Below are 20,097 nucleotides of genomic sequence, written 5' to 3' on the forward strand. Positions count from 1 at the left end.
CTGATCTGGATATGACAAGGTCGGCTGCCTCTTGTTGTTTGTTGGTAATTTTGTACAGGATTCCAGTTTTGTACAAGGGTCTGCTCATCCCCCAAAACTTTCTTAATTATTGTTTTACACTTTTATTAATCAACTCAATTGTGTTTAGGTGGTTACGAGCATTTACTTTTGCACAAGATTCTGTATTTGAATTTCTCTTTATTCCTCTAATGTTGAGTGTAGGACAAAATTTGAACTCAACATAATTGTATACAAATTTACTTTTATACGTATCAAACTGTAATTTGTAAAAATTAAAGCATGTCGCTTTTAAAAAAAAGAGGCATCGATTTATTACTTTATTTGTAGTATTTTAGTGGTTTATGTGTAAAACCATAGTGAAAAAAGAAAAACTGGGCCATATGGGTTCTAATTCTAAGGCACATTGGGCCATATTGTGAAAGTTTGGCACTATGAAGAAGACCAAGGACCTGCAACTCTCCAAGCTTAATATTGTGTTGCATAAATGAAAAACAAACTTGATTGATATATTTCTGACCAAAAAAGCTATATATATATATATAAGTTTGCATGTTATTATCATACGGATGTCATTGTAAACAGGAAGGAAAGAATTGAAGGATAATAAAAAATACATGGCATCCGCACGATAATAACGTTTGAATGTCCGCACAAGAGAATTTATATATATTCTTTATAAATTAGACTAATTGGGTCATGAAAACTCATCAAAGAACAAAATAGCATGTGCAAAGAGAATAAACCCACTCTAACTTCAATTTTTCTGGGGTGCCATTTGCTTTGTGGTGTAAATGTAATCATGAGACAATCAAACCAGCAAGCAAGCATGAAAGATAGGAGAGTAATTAAATATACAAATCAGGTTTTAATAAGTTGGAAGACATATAAATACATTAATTAATTAATTAGAAACTCAAAAGGCAAAGAGAAATCAAAGAGAGAGGAGAGGAGAGTGTATAATTTATGGAAAAGAGACCAAGCTTTTTTAAGAGTTGAGGACGGTGGCTAAAAGAATTGTGATTGAGACATTATCTGTGTCAGTATGACTTTCCAGCTTTGCCCCAGTCATGCATAGAAATGAAAAGATCAGAAACTATGTATTTTATTTGTATATGCTCTTGCCTTTCATGAAGCCATAGGGTTTTATTTATTTGATTAGAGAGTAATATTGAATAAAAGGCTAATGATCATTCTCTCTGCATATGCAATTGAGTATTTAGAATGATCATTATAGGTCCAAACTAAGTAGATGACATCGATGGATAAATTTTTTAAAATACAAACTAATCGCATGAACGTAATCACAATTTGTGCTTGAATGGTAGGGTTGCTTGGTGTCACATAGTATGTACGATACAATGTGCAATTTGTAATTTGAAGATAATATGAATTGAAAAAAATTTAGAACATGAGGATACTCGTCGTATTACTCGTTTAATATGAGTTGTTCTTGAATTAGAGATCTCTAACTTATTTAATAAACTGAACGTGTTTAAATTGAAAATTTTTAAACTATTCAAAATCTAACACGATACAATCCATTGTCATACCTACATAAACCATTCAAGAGTAAAGCCTCTTTCTTGCAATTTCTACATTTACCTCATCCATATCCATTCCAATGATCACATCTCAATTTTTCAGTAGTGAATCTTATCATGTGCATAAGAATCTAAGATAATATAAAAAGGTGACTCCCTTTGGAGTGCCCAGAGAACCCATATAGGCAAAAGAAAATCACTCTTGAATGGTAAATTCTTCAGTCCTCTCAGTGAGTCAGTTGGACTAGTCTTTGGTCCAATTTCCCATGCAAATATTATTCAAACTCTGTCGGATGAATTCATTCACTCAGAGGAAAAAACTGCATTGCCAAATATATATATAGTTTAGGAAACAATTAATATATGGTAAATATTGTTTTTTATTTATGTCTAGTACAATTTGAGTTTGAACCCCATTTGGTTTGGCCACAAACCAACCCAAGTGTACAAACAAGTTGTGAGTTATGGTTGCTCTCCCAATGTCCTTTTCTTCTAGTGCTTGCTTTCTGACCAATCTTTGGCTTCTGTGACCAAGTAAGAGAAATCTCATGTTAGATTTAGAATTGAGAGAGATTAAGATTTACAGCACATAAAACAAAAATAAATTGGCAAACTCCAACACAAATTAATATAATACACATGCTATGCATTTAACCCTCTGGTGCAACTTCTTTTTAAGCATTTTGGGTAATATTTTATGTTCGAAACCTCACAGATCCAACCCATACATTAGCAATTAGATTCCCCCCATTTCTCTCTCTCTCTCTCTCTCTCTCTCTCTCTCTCTCTCTCCATCCAGCTTGTTCAATCACAGAAACAGAAACATAAAGACATGGGCTTCGCAGGTGTTGCAGCAAAGTAGGGCCTTCCTTTTCATCTTAGCCTCCTATCCATCAAAGCCAAGGTAACAAATTGATTGATTTTGAGAATATTGCACCAAATATATATATTTATATATATGGTCATTTTTAGTTGTTATATTATGATTATATAGATCAATCAAAGCAACAACTCCAATCATAGCAAGCAAAAGCTTAAATGATTAGCATTCAAATCTTCCCAAACTATGGGCTTGATGTAAATGCATGAAAAATAAAAAGAACCCGACTCATCATTCACTAAGGTGGATTTTCTGTGCTTCTGTTTCTAACCCTCTTGGTCAAATCTGCTCTCATCAGCTGCAGGATAGAAACAAAAGTCTGGCTCTCACCAAAGATTGGCCCACAATGGCGAGTGATATACATCAAGGACAGAAGATTTCTCCTGTTTGAGTTTTACTGTTGCATTCATCTTCTGGCAGAGTCTTCCCACATCTGAGCCATTCACAGAAACATTGTATCTTTCAGTATATTTTTGAAACTTAAAAAAGAAAGCACAGTAGAAAGCTGAGGGATTTTAGTTCCCTTCAGCCAAAAAATGATTCTTGTGAGGACCTGGGGATGCTCAGTATTCAAAGTACATTGTAGAGAGAGAGAGAGTAGTAACTCTTAAGTACTAATGCTTTCTGGTGAAAAGAACTGAAAGACTGGTGTAGTTTAAATATCTGAAGTGAGATCTACCAAAGCTGCAAATGGCCATGGATGAAGAGAAAGAAGCATCAAAATCTGCTAAAGCTCCCCAGAAAACTCCTCTAGACACCATGGTTTCTAGTGGACTTACCATCAAAATAGCTTCATCAACGACACCAACAACAAAAACTTGTAGCAGCCAAGAAACAGGTAAAGAGACCTTGCCTTCTCCAAACTTGAAGAACTCAATTGAATCCTCACCATACAACTCTCCATCTCTAGTCTCCCCACCTTCATCAGCATTTGTTTCAGCTCTTCAGTCTCCATACATTTCTCCAAGGGCCTCAACTCCAAAGCCCCAAGAAACCCAAGAGAGCTCAAACCCCACCACACAGCCTTCTCCACTGGTCTCATTATGCCGTGGTTCACAGTCAGATGACATACCAAGCAGTTCTTACACTCCACCGTCAGATCAATATGAATATTCTGATGATGTTTCTGACCCTTTGAAGCTCAAGTTTGACTCTGCACCTCCACGCATTTCTTTTTCCTTCCCTGTCCCTCGGATTTCATTTGCCAAAGGCCCTGTTTCCCCTGCTGCAAATGCCAAGCTGAGGAGCTGTGATGTGTACATTGGGTTCCATGGCCAAAATCCAAGCTTGGTGCGCTTCTGCAAGTGGCTTAAATCAGAGCTTGAGCTCCAGGGTATTGCTTGTTTTGTTGCTGACAGGGCTAAGTACTCTGATACTCAGAGCCAAGAGATTGCTGACAGAGTCATCTGCTCAGTGACATATGGGGTTGTGGTTGTTACTAGTTCTAGCTTTATCAACCATTTGAGCATGGAGGAGGTTAGGTTCTTTGCCCAGAAGAAGAACCTCTTCCCAATATTCTTTGACACTGGGCCTGCTGAAATCTTGGGTCTTCTCAACTACAGCTCAATTGACAAAGAATGTAAAGAAGCCATTGATGGGCTCATGAAGTCCAATGAGTTCAAGCTGGAAGCCAATGAGGGTAACTGGAGGAACATTGTATCGAAAGCTGCCGGGGTTTTACGGGCAAAGCTTGGGAGGCAAAGCGTGTCTCAGACAGATATGGAAGGAGTTGATGAGCTGCCTTTCCCAAGAAACAAGTTCTTTGTGGGAAGAGAGAAGGAGATTATGGAAATTGAAACTGCTTTGTTTGGTTCTTCAGGGGACTACTTAGAGCAAGAATGCTCTATGACCATCATCAAAGGAGAAGCCAGTGGCCATTCTGAAGGCGTAGCAGATGACGAAAGCGAAGTGGTTACCACTAGAGGAGGGAGGTACATTAATTTAGAGATGGGCAAGTGCAAAGAGCCCAATTTAGAGGCTTGGATTGAACCAGTGGGGGGAAGAAATTCATTCAAGAGGTCGAAGTACAAGAAGTCGAAAAGTGGGAATTACAAGAGCTTGGGAAGCAGTGTGATTTGCTTAAATGGGGTTCCAGGCATTGGAAAGACTGAACTTGCACTGGAATTTGCTTACAGGTATTGCCAAAGGTACAAGATGGTCTTGTGGATTGGTGGGGAAGCTAGATATTTTAGGCAGAACATATTGAATCTGTCTCAGAATTTGGGATTGGATGTGAGTGCTGATGCTGAAAAAGATAGGGGACGAATTCGAAGCTTTGAGGAGCAGGAATTTGAAGCATTCAAGAGAGTCAAGAGGGAGTTGTTCCGGGACATGCCTTATTTGATTGTGATTGATAATCTTGAGACTGAGAGGGAGTGGTGGGAAGGGAAGGATCTACATGACTTGATCCCAAGGAACACAGGAGGGTCTCATGTGATCATCACAACTAGGCTGTCCAAGGTAATGAATTTTGATGCAATGCAGCTTCCACCATTGCCGGTTTCGGATGCAATGATTTTGATCAGAGGAAGAAAAAAGAAAGATTACTCAGCTGAGGAGTTGGAAATTCTGATGAAATTTGATGAGAAATTAGGAAGGCTAAGCTTTGGTTTGTGGCTGATTGGGTCACTGCTTTCTGAACTAGCTATTGCCCCCTCTGCTCTCTTTGAAGCTATCAGCCAAATGCAACTTGACGAAGGCTCTCCTTGTCCGTTCATAAGCATCACTGAAGAGCAGTATTACAAGAACAACTCTTTCCTAATGAAAGTCATATCGTTTTGCTTCGCCGTCTTACAGCAATCTAGTGGGATCATCAACCTTCTTGCCTCAAGAATGCTTCTTGTTGGTGCCTGGTTTGCCCCAACACCTATTTCCTTGACTCTTCTGACTACCGCAGCTAACAATATGCCCGCCACTAGAAGCCGGCTCAGGAAATGGACGAATTGCATTAGTGTCACATTTGGCTCCTGCTCTAGTTGCTTTGCACCACAAGCATGGAAGAGTGCTGAAGAAGACTCAGCCCATCTTCTTGTTAAATTAGGACTAGCGCGAACAGCGAAAAAACCATTCGGATGTTGGATCCAGTTCCATCCCATAACGCAGGTATATACAAAGAGAAAAGAAGGTTTAGTAGCTGCCAAGGCAACAGTTCAGAGCATAAGGAAAATTGGCAATCCATTAGTAAACTTAGACCACCTGTGGGCTACTGCATTCCTTGTTTTCGGGTTCAAATCGGAGCCTCCTCTCGTGCAGTTAAAGGCGATCGACATGGTTTTATACATAAAAAAGACAGCCCTCCCTCTTGCAATTAGGGCCTTCACAACCTTCTCCAGATGCAACTCAGCATTGGAACTTTTAAAGGTTTGCACAAATGTACTTGAGGAAGTAGAGAAGTCCTTTGTCTCTCAAATACAAGACTGGTGCCACGGATCTCTCTGTTGGAAGAACAAGTTGCAAAGCAACCAAAGGGTGGATGAATACGTGTGGCAAGACGTGACATTGTTGAAGGCGACATTACTGGAGACCAGGGCGAAATTGCTGCTTCGGGGCGGGCATTTCGACAGCGGTGAAGAGCTGTGCAGAACTTGTATTAGTATCAGAACAGTTATGCTGGGTCACAACCATGCTCAAACCTTGGCAGCTCAAGAAACTTTGGCAAAGTTAGTAAGAATGAGGAGCAAGATATAATGGGAAATCCTCATGTTTGAAACCAACAATCCTTTTCTTCTAAGGAACTCAGTTTTGTTAACACTTGTAATCAATCTAGTTAGTTGTAATATCAGCAATTTAGACCATATATTTTCCACTACTGCTATTTGCTTACCAATATTGCACCAGAAGCAATCAGAGTGAACTTAACCAAAAAAAAAAGAAGCAATCAGAGTGACTTTCTCAAGCAAATTAAAGCAATAAAAAAAAGTATGGTAGTTTGAGAGTAGACCCTTTGTTTTGTTTTGTTTCATTTCATTTGATCTCCTAAATAAATACTCAATCAAGGCAGGGTCCCAAGTTGATAGCAAAGCCATAAAAGGTTGGCTGCTGTGTGACACAATCAATTATGGTTAGAGAGATAGAGAGTGACAAAGACCCTTCTTTCTTTCTTCTATCAGTGTAAATGCAGTGCATAAAATTTTATATGCAATTTGCAAAATTACAAGTAGTCAATGAAAGCAATCTTTGAGCCAACAAACCCAACAAGTAGAAAATTAATAATACAAGCATTAAATTTAGTAAAATTTCTTCATTCCATTCCATCAGAAAAATAATAGAAACCCATAAATCAATGGTTACAAGAGAAACACACTTATCATTTTTCACTCTATTATTAGTTACACACCTAACAAATCAGTCAAACATCAGTCAAACCCCAACACTCCACAATCCACAAACACCCAAAAAAATTCAACCAAAACAAAAAGAAAACGACAATGAAATGCTTGTCGTTTGGTTTTCCAAGCCACAGAATGCAACAAACTCATCAACCCCAAATAATAAAATAATTATTCAAATATGAATTTGGGGTTTATCAGCCTGATGGAGAAGTGGGCCCGATCAAGCCTTGGGAAGCAGCGTCATTCTCGTTGAGAAACAAGCCTTCCGGGTTCCGGAGCAGCCCGTGGACCCCACACAACACAAGCCCAACTACAAGGCCCAATAAGACACTCCCAAGTCCACCACTGGCCCAAACAACCAAAACAGATACCAATCCCAGACCCACCAACACGGCCCAATCGCTGACGTGGTGGCCCCACACCTCAAGTGGGTCCTCCCTGAAAAAGTAGATCACCAGCCACAGCCCCACGACGGCCGCCGTCACCACAAGCCATCCCGGGCTTCCGATGAGCGAGAGGGCCCCACAGGCGCCGATCAGGAGCAAGTAATTGACCCGGAAGTGGTTGGCGTTGGTCCGGATCCGGGTCAGCGACGCGGAAAACGAGTTGGGCCGGTCGAGTGAGGAGGCGAACTCGGGCCATTGGCGGCGGCGGGAGACGGCGTCGTTGAGGTTTTTGATGGATCGGGTGATGGCATCGGAGCCGGAGACGGAAATGGGTATGCTGGTGTAGGTTGGTGGTGTGACGGAGTGTGACGGTGACATTTGGTTTTCGTTTTCGATGGGGTTTTTGATTGAATGTTTGACTTGGCAACTACCCTTCAACTATGTTTGTGTGTTTCTTCTGTGAGTTTGATTGGTTGGTAAGTGGGCCTCAGACTGAGAGAGAGAGAGAGAGAGAGAGAGAGAGAGTTACCCAAAAAAATATATTGCACTTGAACTCAAAATGCTCAATTCAATTACCAAATTACTTTCAAGCCAGTTGGGGATCCAAATAAACTCACAAAACATAAAGATTTTTGATACTACTGGGGTAGGGGAATCAAATCTAGGATCTCTCATCCTTTAATATCGCTCAAGCAGTTAAGAGCATTTAACTCTGCACTCGAAGTCCTATCTCAAGCCTCTTGCACAAACATAAAGGTTCTATATGTTTGAATTTCATGGATTGTTCGAATTGGGCTACATGGATTTCTAATAAAATTTCTCTTCGGCCCAAACAAAAAAAAATCGTTGAACTAAGATTAGAGATTCGAGTCACAAGTTCAAGCCAACATAAAACTTGAACCTTATTGTTTAATATACCGTGTCTATTAACTAATATAATGTGATTTAGCTGGTAATTCAAATTGGGAATAAGCTCAAGATTTGGAGCAAATTTGACAGGTTCTTTCAACCCTTAAGTTAAGAATGCAGACCCAACCCTTCTAACATGTCATTTGAATTCAAATTTGGAATTGAGTTGTAGCGAGTGTATTTTACAAGTTATTGCAGTTAAATAAATTATTAGCGTTGGATTTTTGACTCTTTGGGGTCGTTTGGTACGGCGGACTGTCATGGACTGGACTAAATCCTAGGACTGTCTTGGATTAACTCGGATTGGACTAAGCTGGATTAAGTACTGACCTACGTTTGGTGCAGTGTCGGACTAAGAAGTTGGATTGTAAAAATAGTGAAGACCTATGTTTGGTGTTGTGTCGGACTAAAAAATAATTTTTGCAATATTTAAATTTAATTGAATATTTTGACTTAAAAAATATTTATATTTAATTAGGGATATTTAATTGGGGTTGATGTGTGAATTTTTTTTTAAAAAAATTAATTTTTTATTTAAAAATTAAAAAAATTAAAAAAAAAAAAACCATTATCTCGTTCTTTCCTTCTTCCTTCCTTCCTCTCCCTGGCTCTCTGCCTTTCTTTCCCGTCTGTCTTCCTCTCTCTCTGGCTGTGTCTTTCTTTCCAGATTACCAAAGAGAAAAATAGAATAAACCCAATAACCCCACACCACAACTTTTGACAAACCACACCACAAAATTAAAATTAAAAAATACCAAAACACAATTGGGATCTTTTTGATCCCTTTCTTCTTCCTGGTAGCATACCCTGCGAATCCAGTAACCATAATAAAGTCCCTGCTTGGCTTTGTTTTTGTAATTCCTTCTTCTCAAAATCATAAAAGGGATATGATGGATTGGTATCATCGCAATCAGTGGAATAGTCGACCCATTTTCTTACACAAGCATTTTTGTACTCAGATCGGCAGGTATGGAGGTCTTTCCCAACCTCAAGCCCACCGGCAACTAGCTCCACATCCTTGTTGCCAACGGAAACGGCACCATCGAATTCGACAAGCTACTCACCGCCATCTTGCCTGACATGAACGGGGAGGATCCTCATCAACCAGGAGCAGCTCATGGAGGTCGCTGTGTGGGTCGGACTCGATGTTTCAAAATAGCACGCTCGCTATTTTGCGAACCGCTTTTCATCCTCGCAGTATTGGACGAGCGAGTCCGGTGATTTTTTCATCAGTGGACTATACAATGCCATTTATGTTAGTCCCTCTTTCACCAAACGTGGGTTTTAAAGTGTTATTTAACACTGTCCAGGCTAGTCCAGCCTGCCAAACATGCCCTTTGTGTGTTGTCCATACGTGCTCAAATTGAGCAGCTAGAATCATTTCAACATGAATCTCATGGTTTTGCTCAAAGACAAAAAACTATTTTCATAAACCCATAAAAGGTCAAGTCCTCTGGAAAAAAATTACGAATTCCACTTCAACCAAAACACGGGACATTTTTCAAACCAAACTCAAATGCGTTTTATACAGAATGTGGGTGGGAATGTCTTTTTCATAATTGATATAAGGCTTTTTATCACAAATGGTCCTTAACGTTTAAGATTTTATCACGAATGGTATTTGAGGTTTTTTTGTGACACTAATAGTCCTTAACGTTAGGACTTTTTATCACAAATGGTCCCTCCGTTAAAAATTCTGTTAAGTGTCTGATGTGGAAGACAAGTGGAGCCCATATGTCCAATCACATTGTGACATGTGGATGAAAAAATAATTAAATAATTTTTTATTTATTAAAATTCCTTTTTTTTCTACAACTTTTCATCCCCCTTCCTCTGCTTCATCTCTCTCCCCATCTGCCCTCGCTCTCCTTCCTCTGCCCCCTCTCTCCCCCTCTGCTCTCCCTCTCTCCCCCCTGTCCTCTCCTTCTCCCTCTGTAAAAATAATAATATAACCCATATATCTTTCTCCATCTTTGTATAGTAGTATATAAATCATAATCCAAAATCCCCCTTTGTTTTTTTCTTGCCCATTGGCCTGTCACCTGCAAGAAAAAATGGTCTTTGGGATTCTTTTATTGGTCTCTGTTTTTTTAACACAGCCACCCGCAAGCTGCAACCCACGCCCAACTCCCCTACCCTCTCCCACTGTATTTTCTCTCCTCCTCTACTCTCCCCCTCTGTTTTTAATTATTTTAAGTTGTTTGAATAAATATTTCTGTAAAAGGAAATGTGAAACTACCTTGTGCAAGTGATTATTTTGCAAAATATACAGAGGGAGATGTGTGGGTTGCGGGTGGGTGGGCATGGGCATGGGGTGGTCGGGCTGTAGAGGCAAGGAAAAAAAAAACAGAGGGAGAGGGAGAGCACAGGGAGGAGAGAGGGCAGAGGGGAGGGGAGAGAGAGAGAGAGAATGGATTTTCATAAAATAAAATAAAAATTATTTCTTTATTTATTTAATCCACATGTCACGATGTGATTGGACATATGGACTCCACTTATTACACTTAACAGAATTTTTAACGAAGGAACCATTTGTGATAAAAAGCACTAACGTTAAGGACTATTAGTGTCACAAAAAAACCTCAAGGATCATTCGTGATAAAATCGTAAACGTTAAGGACCATTTGTGATAAAAAGCCTTGATATAATTAACGAAAATGATTAAGCTAATAGGTAGCACTATACAAATAGTGAGGAGCATCATATATACTATGTTTGGAACTCTATAGACTGGTCAATGCTATTATAATGAGAGAGAGAGATTCGAAGGGTACGTGTGGAACACAACAAATACTTTTTTTCTTTCTCTCAAGATTGAACACCAGATACTTCTCTCTCTCTCTCTCTCTCTCTCTCTCTCTACGTTCAAAGTATGCTTTTGAGAGGCCACATTAGAATTAGAATAAAGTGACAAGAAGAAAGACAAAGAATGGCCCACAAAACACAATTGCACAAGTAGAGCCATTGTCTTTGTGAAGAGTGTGTAATGGGGGAGGGTCCAGCTTTCACCATGCAAAATTTACATCCCCACGTTCCATCCATTTGCCTAACCCCCGACCCCCAATTTTTTAAACACACAAAAACAATAGCTTTTTAATTACCTATCATGTTGTCCTTATAAAAAGGAAAAGAAAGTTGCTCGATATGCTCATCTATTAACTAATTAATTAAATTCGAGAACGGCTCTTTCAACAAACGAAAGTAACGTTAAAGAAATCATATTGTTATACCATATTGTGTATCATATCAATTTGTATCGGGACATACCCGTTTCTATTAGTTGTGCGTGACTTCCTAGTTATATCTTTCAGCAAAACAGGAACTGCCAATAGTACCACGTACTGCATTAATATTATTATTGAGCAAAGCATATTATTGCGAATCCAACGGCCATTTTATTTTGTATTTTTTCAATTTGTCGTTTTTTATGTACCTTAAATTGACCATGCACCTCTCTCATTCTCTCGCGTTCATTCAATCATATAGTACCATTTTTGTGTTTTGCATTGTACGTAGCATGGAAATTGAGGAGGAAGATAAGGCAAGAAACGAAGAAATAAGTGACTCAAAAACTGCCAAAAGTTAAAACATTCCATGAGTTTTATTGGCAACAGGGTCTCAGTCATCACTGTAGCCTCTGCATTTTCTCTAGTCATAAGACCCCACATCAAATAATATCTATATATATATATATATATATATGTAAGTCTATAGCTAGCTAGCTAAAAGATACACTGTCTCGGCAAAATCTAATGGTGGAGCCTCTCATCTCTTGGTGCCTAGAAAGAAAACACATACAATATTAATGATCAAATTCAAAACCAGGAGAAGATATCATCAAATGGTTCGATGTATGATTTGCCATATATATACATCTTTGTTGGCTATCTGCGTAGGTTTCTGCATGTGGGTTTTTCATCGTGAAAGTTTTTGAAATGTTCGTTCATAGTTATTCCTATCAAGTTAATTTGGTATTTCTCCCCTTGTGTCGTTTTATTTTATAGTATTTTATGTTCCTTTAGCTCGAGGCAAGGAAAATCATATTCAGAAGCCTTCCTCTTCAAACCAAGATTTGTATCACCATTTTATTATCAAATTTTATGCTTCAAGATTGGCAAAAACGCCAGATACAATCGATGCTACTTTATAACTTAGCTTCATGTTTAATTGGTTTTACTTCAACATAATTTTCTCTATGGTTTGAAATACTCAAATACGTATGGAAAGCGCAGATGAACCGAAACCAAATCAGAAAATAATAGATTTCTAAACTAGAGCTGGTGTTGCTTGTAATTCACATTTAACTGAGGCAAAAACACATGAAAGTAGCTCTAACAAAATTCTATAAAATAAAAAAAGAAGAAAATACAAAATAAAACCTTCCTTACAGCAATGCTCGACTATATATATTGACTTTGAGCCAAGCTTTTATGTCAACTATATATTATTCATGGATCCCTTATACATTGTCTATTCTCTGGGTAGCATCCCTAAGCAGAAGCCTGAAAAACTGCATTGTTTTGAACCAACATTTGGTACAGTGAACATCTCTATCTTTGATCAACCGCCATTCCCTCTTCTTTTATCCCCCAAAAGTTTCCAGCGATCTATCTACGAGCATTCTAGGATCAGTACAGAGTTTGATTAAAGCAAACCTGGTTGTGCTCAAAACCAGGTGAAAATAGCCACTTTCAAACACAACTCGGTTACTATGAGAAGCTCGGAGAATTGTAAACTGTAGGTCTCAGATGACTTCTTGAAGATGACGATGCCGCAAGAATAGGAGTCCGCTGCAGCACACCAGAACCTTCTGAAGTACAACTCCACCGGGCAGGACTTGCATTGCCTCGTCGGGAGGGAATTGTATGCAAGGCGGTGTTGTACAAAACTGGTGATCCACAGAGAAGAGAAGGGTCCTGTGACTCATAACAAGAGAAAGGATTCACACGCTGTGAGTTATAACAGGGAGCTGCTGGAACTGGAATGCCAGAACACACTACTTGGCCTTCCCTCGACCCTTCTGAGTAGTTTGAAACATTACAGGCCAAATCTGGTTCACTTTCAGGATCATCAATTATGATAATCTCTTTATTTGCACTGGAAGCAGAATCTGAATTCCTGCGTCGGTGGTCAGGAGTGTTCATAACTCTCTCCATTTGAAATGCGGGTGCTCCAATGGGTTTGCTTATATTCTTGTTCTGTGGGATTGGAAAATTGTAGTCACCTTTATACTCATGAGATTCCATGGATGCCACAAAATTAACATCCGTATGCTGCTGTGAAAACAAGCTTACAGGTCCTCGTGCAACCACTTGTGGTGTCTTCGGATTGCTGTAGGTTCTAAAACTGTTGAAGTGCGCTGTATCAAAGCATTCCCCCCCTTTGTTATGGGGATCTTGACCAAAGATAACTGAACCATGAGGAAGACTATGATGGAAGGAATGGTAAAACTGATTTTGATTGCCAGGAACAACTCCTGAGAATGTTGGAAACTGTGAAGTTAGATGGTTAATTGGGGCATGTGATTGGGCCTGCACCGGCGGAGCTGATGCATCTTCATCTCTATTGACCACCATCAAATTCTTTCCCATCAGCCGGAGTATGGAATTAGAAGCTGATGGACTAACAGAATCACAATCACTGTGACCAGATAACTTCCCTTTGCCATCTGGAGAACCCTTCAAAGGAATGGGACCTGCAGATGACTTAGTGACAGGGAAAACCATCTGTTCAGATCTTGAAGTTGGGAAACCATTCGGAAAGGTGTCTGTCATGTCAGACCTCGTCTCCACATTGTTGGTTCTTGTGTTTGGATTGCAACCCACTTGCTTTCCCATGGCAGGCAGTGCCATTGCTCGTCGCCTTAATAGCGGTGATTCTTGATAATTTAAAGCCACACCCTGAAAGGTTCTCTCCTTTCTTTGACAACAGCAAGGTTGATCGTTACCTTTGAAGCTGAGAGGTCCCCTCTCAAGAGATGTCTTGTTGACTTTAAAGTTCTCTCTATCAAAAGCAAGTCTTTCTGCTACTATACCAGTTATCTGTTGAGATGCAGCAGCATTAATTTCTACACAAGGATCAATGATTGCATGTGATAGGCCCGACCTGATGTTGTCTTGAACTGATTGAGGTCCTATAGATGATAATGGTTCAGAATACTTCAGATCACATTTTGTCCCAGTGGAATTAGAGATGGTTGACGTTGTAGAAAGAGGTGAATCTGATGAATCCCCATCAATAAAATCAAGCTGATCTTGAGATGATTGAACTCGGCTCGTGGTTAGTGAAGAGTTCCCTTGAAAATCATCTGACCCCATATCTCTAGGACTTGGCAAAAATGATCCTGGTGGCCCTGGAATAGGTATTGGATCAACCTCAGGAAAATAGCTTCCCTGGCCAACTTCCGAGTCCATTTCGTCGGCATTACTAAGATTCTGCCCGAGTGGGGCGTCTTCCACTTCATCAGCAGAAAACATCTCTTGCTCGTTACTAATTCTTGGATCAGCTGGACTTGCCAGTGCTTCAGATTCGGAAAAAGGTCCCTTATATTTTTGACAGTCGGATTTGGCTTTGAAACGGCCACTCGGTATGTGAAGTTCAGGATCTACTGTATTGCAAAAACTAGCAACAGTCTCCCCAACACCTATTAGGGAAGACGTTTCAGTAACAATGTCATTACCGAGGATTTGATTCTCCTGAGCGACTCCCAAGCCATCAACTCTAACAGAAGAATCCATCTTTTCCCTCTCATCATGTCCATAACACTCGGGTGCAAATTGTGAACTCTTCAAGGCCATGGTTTCTTTCCTTCCAGAGATACTTATGGAACCTCTATTTTGTCTCCTTTGCAACACAGTGTTTCTGCAAATAGATATTTTGTCAGTAATATCTCCTCTTCTAGACCGCTTTCCAGCACAATTATACATGAAATCATACCGTTGATCAGGCTCAGAATTCTGGGGAGCAACCTCTTTATCAACTTCTACCCTTTCATGCACTTGATTCTTAACAGCTGGGCTTTTAGCCACAATGGAATTGGATTCAGTCAAAGATAACCCACCGCCAACAGACAACACATTTTTCTTTGGTAAGGGGGATTTCATGGCATTTGATCTGGAGGCATCACGACTCTTAGATGGTTTTGTGCTAGCATCTGGAGGACTATCAAAATTTTCAGATAGACCTGCAGCAGAACCAACTTTATTGTTGCTCAAAGGTGCAAAGTTCCCGTCAGAGTTTGTGAGGTTCAGGTTGCAACTATCAGGAGCAAAATTTCTGTCTTTACTAAACTGATGGGAGTTTCGCTGAAGGGACCTCTCAAGATTATCGCTGATATCAGCACCAGGAAAGGGACTTCCTGCTCTCTTTCTCCCAGGAGAGCAGTCACTCTTGTCACTGTCTTGAGCTTCATAATATACATTCTCTGTGCTCCCACTTTTTTCTGGAGAAGAATTTTGATCTCCAGAAAAATTCATTGGTTTTATAGCACGGTTTCTCTCCACAAGACAGTTATCTAAACCCCCTTGATCACCCTCAACCAAAAAATTCTGAGACACGTGCTTCTTGTTCAACTTCTTTACAACACCAGTTCGTTTGGAGCAAGCCCATCGTCTTAAAGCTCCAGGATTGCAGGAATTGGCCTGCTTCTCCATTTGCTGTCCCTCGTCCTTGGAACTTTCTTTCACTCCATATCTTTCTTGACTCCCATGAATCTGTTTAAAAACAATTTTGCCATATGTTAATTTATAAACCACCATATTTGCAACAAAGAGGTTTCTTAAACTTGTTATTCAAAAGAAAAGCAGTGTTAGCAAAGAACATCCAACGAAAAGCAGTGAGAAGCATATTGAGGGCATGTAATATAATTTTCATTCTGAAATATTGCAATGCTTTTTTCTTTATTCATTTTCCTTGCGTGGCATCAAAGTGCATGTTGTCAATAAGTTGGTGAGACATAAGGTGAAATTAGTAGCCTGTCTTGAGGAACTTCTTTAGTCAAACAAATGACTTTAAGAAAAACCGTGAAGAGATGTATATAAATAAATCAGTAGAAGAGGGTAAAAGACCATGTAAATACATAAAGCAAGAGTGGCGTACCTGAGAAGAATGAGCCTTGGAAGAGAAAAAGTTTTTGCTTTGAGGAGCAAGTTTAAGGTACTTGTGATGTTTAGATGCATGGCGCTTTTGCTTTTTGGCTGAAAGGAATTTGCTTCCTTTACCCAGTTTCAAAGGTTTTCTTGGTCGAAGATGCTCTACCACTTTAGGCACTGATGGAGATGGCGCATCATCAAACTTGGATAAAATCCTAACTTTGGTGCCATTGGCGTCCACATAGACTGCACCAACATCGATATCATCAGGATGGGCTGAGGACACTCTTTGCCTTTTCTCTTCAACAGGCATCTCAGAGTGCTCATTATCCTGAGTAGGAAAGCTTGAAACACTAGTGGCCCAGCTGGAACCATTTCTTCTATCAAGATCTTCTAATGTGCAATGCTGGGCAGTAGTATATATATCCACCATCAATTTGGTCTTCCTTGGCTTAATCTTGTGCCTTGTTAGTTTATTAGAATCCACAGTCCACTTGGGAGTTGACTCCCCGGAAAGGCACTGATCAATATGAGCATTCAAGGTGGTATTAGAAGACGATGAGAAGGTTTTGCAAACAGGGCAAATTTTTGAAGTCATTGTTTCTGAAACGGCAGCACAATTTGAAGCAATATCTTCAGTTGAGATTCTCTCGGAGTGGCTGCTGAATTTTACTACCAATCTGCACTTCTTACCCGAGGGTCGGGTCTTGCTTTCTCTCTTGTTGGCAACAACAACAGGAAGACTTACAGCTTTAACTTCAACTGAGGCAGCTTCCAATGAAGTACCAGTTCTTAACAGTGGGCTTGATTGCCTGTTGGTAGGAACTGACTCTTCTATTTCAGATTGAGAAATGCTTGTTGTTGTGGATGGAAAATCATTTTCTCCTTCAGACCTGCATGAAGTTGTTGTGTCCGTGCAAGCTTCTGCTAGCTTCTCCTTCAGTATGGTACTGTTGGACGAGTCAAATACTACATGATCATCATGTCCAGAAGATTCTGCAATATCAAGATTGCTTTTGTTTTCATTTTCAACAGTACATCTCTTAATGGATTGGTTCTTTGCTGCATCAAGACTTTGAAATGGTGGCAACAGATCCTTCACGCCATGTTTCAAACAAAGTTGCAAATTCTTCTGGGAAAAAGGCCAGTTGGTCTGGATATCCTTGCTCCGTGAAGTAAAAACATAATCTCTGTGGAACAAAACATCATATCTCATTATTAACTTAATTGGTCAATTGCAATGCATGACTCATCTAAGCCACCTTTAGACCGAGGCCAAAGAGAACACAAACTACGTTACTGTTAGGCACCCTTTTATTGTATGTTAATTTTTAACAAAGAAAGGGAATATATATGGACCATGGAACTAAAAAGGAAAGAAAGAAAAAAAAATACACACACACACAACAGTAGAGAAAAATCCAAGATATGCCCAAGTGAGTTGGAGATTCGATGATCTAGGAACTCAGAAGATGTCTGCAGATATGGTCTGAACAAAAACTCATGGCAAATAAAGGTGACATGAAATCACAAGCAACAACATTGGGGGAAGAAAAGCAGGTAAAAATCCTGGAAATCTAGTTGGGTAGATTAAGAGCATGAATTAAGGAAATAAAACACATGAAGAAACGTGTGGCTTTGTGGGATTAAGAGCCGTGAAAGAGTTCATTATTAGCCAAAGCAGGCAAAATCCCCAAACACTAAAAATAGAGACAAGATGGGGGTGTGGTCATGACTTAGGCCCCATGTTGGACTGAGCCACAAGCAACAACATGCATCTCTGGATCTGACTCAACACGCTCTAAGATGTGATAAACTTTGAGATCACAAAGAGAAAAAGAGAAGCAGTTAGACCCATGATAGGAAAAACAAAACCAAGCTGGGTTATGATCATAATCAACAACTATTCATTCCCTCCTCCAATGAGAGAGAGAGAGAGAGAGAGAGAGAGAGAGAGAGATATTACCTTATGGAGAACTTGGGAAGGGGTGGCTTTGATAGATCTACTACCTCTGGAAAGGACGGAGTTTGAGAGGCCTTCTCATCATCACTACTATCTTTGATCAGTGCTTGTGGATGACATGGGGGATCTGGTGGAAGGTTTTCAACGGATAACATCTGATGAAAAGCTTCTCTCTTCTTGTGCTGTCTTCCCAACAGTCACAAGCTCTACTAATACCTCTACCTCCGGGCCTTATCTTTAACTTAGATTTCAGCATATATAATGATAGGCCAGCCCTCCCTTTCTCTCTCACTGTCTCTCTCTCTCTCTCTCTCTTACTCTTACTCTTTACTCTAAGCACCACCACCACCACACACTATCAGAAAGCAGCAGCTGCAGAAAAATCAAACAAGCCCACTAGAATCTTCATCCATATCAGCAGCCTGCAATTAAGAGAAATGGAAAGGGGCATGAGATCATGGATTTTGGTAAAGACCCAGATGAACACGGCAGAGTATAGAAGATTCCAGACCCCTCAAGAACGTTATTTTATGTGACGGGAAAGAGTGAATTTAAAGCATATGTGTTTGAAAAATCAAAACACCAAGGAACCCAATTGAGCAAGCAAAGAACAAAATAGGCAAACTAACAAAAACCCACAAGCAAAGATATCTGCTCAAGTCCTAAAAGTTCATGGAGTGATATTTTATGTGGGGAAGCCCAGGAAAATTGAGGCTTTAGACTCAACAATCCACTAGCTAGCTAGCTAGCTACCATAGCTCAGCAATCAATCAAATCTATGAAAATCCAAAACATACAGAGTTGGAAGTTTACAAAAGCAAGAGATCATGAACCCCCCCCAGATGAAGAAATTTTTTTATGAACAAGAAATCTCAAATGAAACAACAGAAAGAGTGAGGGAAAGAAGGAGATTTACGAAGAAGAAAACAAACTTCTAAGGTTGAAAGCTAGACAGACCAAGAAGCCCAAATCTTAGGGGCATGCAAATGAACAGTAGGACTGACCTCAACACATCTCACCATAACAAAGTCCTGTGTAAATCTCATGACCAGATTCTGATAGTTTTTTCATTTGTTCAAACCGGAAGCTAATGAGCGGTCAAACAATCCAAAAGACCCAGAAATTCAAAACACATGAAAAACGAGATTTCCGTTCAAGCTAAGGAAACAGACGAAGACCAAAGAAAAAGAAGAAGAGAAAAAAAAAACCAAAAAGAAGCAGTCTTTGAGCAAGAGAAAACAAACCACAGATCAAGGAAATCGCTGAGAAGATGATGGTATTGGTTTTGAAGCTCTTTTTTTTCTGGGTTGGTTTGGACTGGAAATGAGAAAAAAAATGAAGTCTTTGTAGAGACTAATAAGCAACAAAAGAGAAAGAGAAGAAAGAGAGAGAGAGAGTAGTGAGAAAACAGCACCACCCACTCACACATCAAAAGGGCATCAGGTTCTCTTTCTCTCCAAAAAGCAGGTTTGTACCATTAAACACCACGATTCACCTCCCATCTGTGAATATGCGTTAAGAGAGTTTTGAAGAGAGAGAGAGGGAGAGAGTGAGAGATAGAGATGGAGAGAGAGAGAGACAGAGAAAGTAAGAGAGAGGAAGAGTGTGGTGTTTTCCTCTATAAAAATAAAAAATAAAAACAAAGAAATACATAGAAAGCTGTCCTATCCTATACCTACCCTACAGCCCCTCATATGTCATACAAATTTCTTTCATTTTTTTAATTCTTGATTTTTATCATGCCCATTGCCCCTCTCTCAATTCTCTGTTTTGCTCACTTTCTTTCTCCCAAATTCCAATCTCAGACGCCCATCTTGTCCCACTACACGACAAACTCTCCCTGTTGACAATTATCAACACCGTGGAAATATCACTTTTAACCCCCCCCCCCACCCCCCCTCCCTCTTCTTTTATCTATTTCAAAATAAAAAACAATGGAGTTTTTTTTTTTGAACCGGTTAACATGTTTTTTTTAT

General features: G+C 39.7%; 3 protein-coding genes across 8 annotated transcripts; 1 reads left to right on the forward strand and 2 right to left on the reverse strand.

Moving 5' to 3' along the window:
- The first annotated feature begins 2,644 nt into the window (after positions 1-2,644).
- Positions 2,645-6,223, forward strand: LOC117629669. The gene has a single exon (XM_034362236.1). The coding sequence runs from the start codon at positions 3,133-3,135 to the stop codon at positions 6,127-6,129; it is 2,997 nt and encodes a 998-aa protein (XP_034218127.1). The 5' UTR covers positions 2,645-3,132; the 3' UTR covers positions 6,130-6,223.
- A 505-nt stretch (positions 6,224-6,728) lies between these two features.
- LOC117631926 (PRA1 family protein G2) lies at positions 6,729-7,646 on the reverse strand. The gene has a single exon (XM_034365266.1). It carries the CDS (start codon positions 7,535-7,537, stop codon positions 6,968-6,970), a length of 570 nt encoding a protein of 189 aa, XP_034221157.1. The 5' UTR covers positions 7,538-7,646; the 3' UTR covers positions 6,729-6,967.
- A 4,683-nt stretch (positions 7,647-12,329) lies between these two features.
- Positions 12,330-19,824, reverse strand: LOC117630135. Of its 6 annotated transcripts, XM_034362889.1 has the most exons (5): positions 19,126-19,690; positions 18,125-18,543; positions 16,166-17,348; positions 15,005-15,780; positions 12,330-14,929 (listed from the first exon to the last, which is right to left on the reverse strand). In XM_034362889.1, exons 2-5 carry the CDS (start codon positions 18,274-18,276, stop codon positions 12,778-12,780), a joined length of 4,263 nt encoding a protein of 1,420 aa, XP_034218780.1. In that variant the 5' UTR covers positions 18,277-18,543; positions 19,126-19,690; the 3' UTR covers positions 12,330-12,777. The 6 variants fall into 6 exon arrangements, with proteins under 6 accessions (XP_034218780.1, XP_034218778.1, XP_034218776.1 ...); XM_034362887.1 differs by having other exon boundaries at positions 12,330-15,780; positions 19,547-19,824; XM_034362885.1 differs by having other exon boundaries at positions 12,330-15,780; positions 19,366-19,690.
- Positions 19,825-20,097: the final 273 nt, after the last annotated feature.

The sequence above is a fragment of the Prunus dulcis genome, chromosome 6, assembly GCF_902201215.1.
Source record: "Prunus dulcis chromosome 6, ALMONDv2, whole genome shotgun sequence".
In the NCBI taxonomy this organism is placed as follows: domain Eukaryota; kingdom Viridiplantae; phylum Streptophyta; class Magnoliopsida; order Rosales; family Rosaceae; genus Prunus; species Prunus dulcis.

What these genes read in the sequence shown, in the direction of transcription:
- LOC117631926 (XM_034365266.1), bottom strand. Translation starts at nt 7,537, where the DNA reads ATGTCACCGTCACACTCCGTCACACCACCAACCTACACCAGCATACCC.
- LOC117630135 (XM_034362887.1), bottom strand. Translation starts at nt 18,276, where the DNA reads ATGTTATCCGTTGAAAACCTTCCACCAGATCCCCCATGTCATCCACAA. An exon ending in CTTCCCAAGTTCTCCATAAG is followed by an intron (nt 17,349 to 18,124) that starts GTAATATCTCTC and finishes TTTGTTCCACAG; the next exon opens with AGATTATGTTTTTACTTCAC. An exon ending in CCAAGGCTCATTCTTCTCAG is followed by an intron (nt 15,781 to 16,165) that starts GTACGCCACTCT and finishes GTTTTTAAACAG; the next exon opens with ATTCATGGGAGTCAAGAAAG.
- LOC117629669 (XM_034362236.1), top strand. Translation starts at nt 3,133, where the DNA reads ATGGCCATGGATGAAGAGAAAGAAGCATCAAAATCTGCTAAAGCTCCC.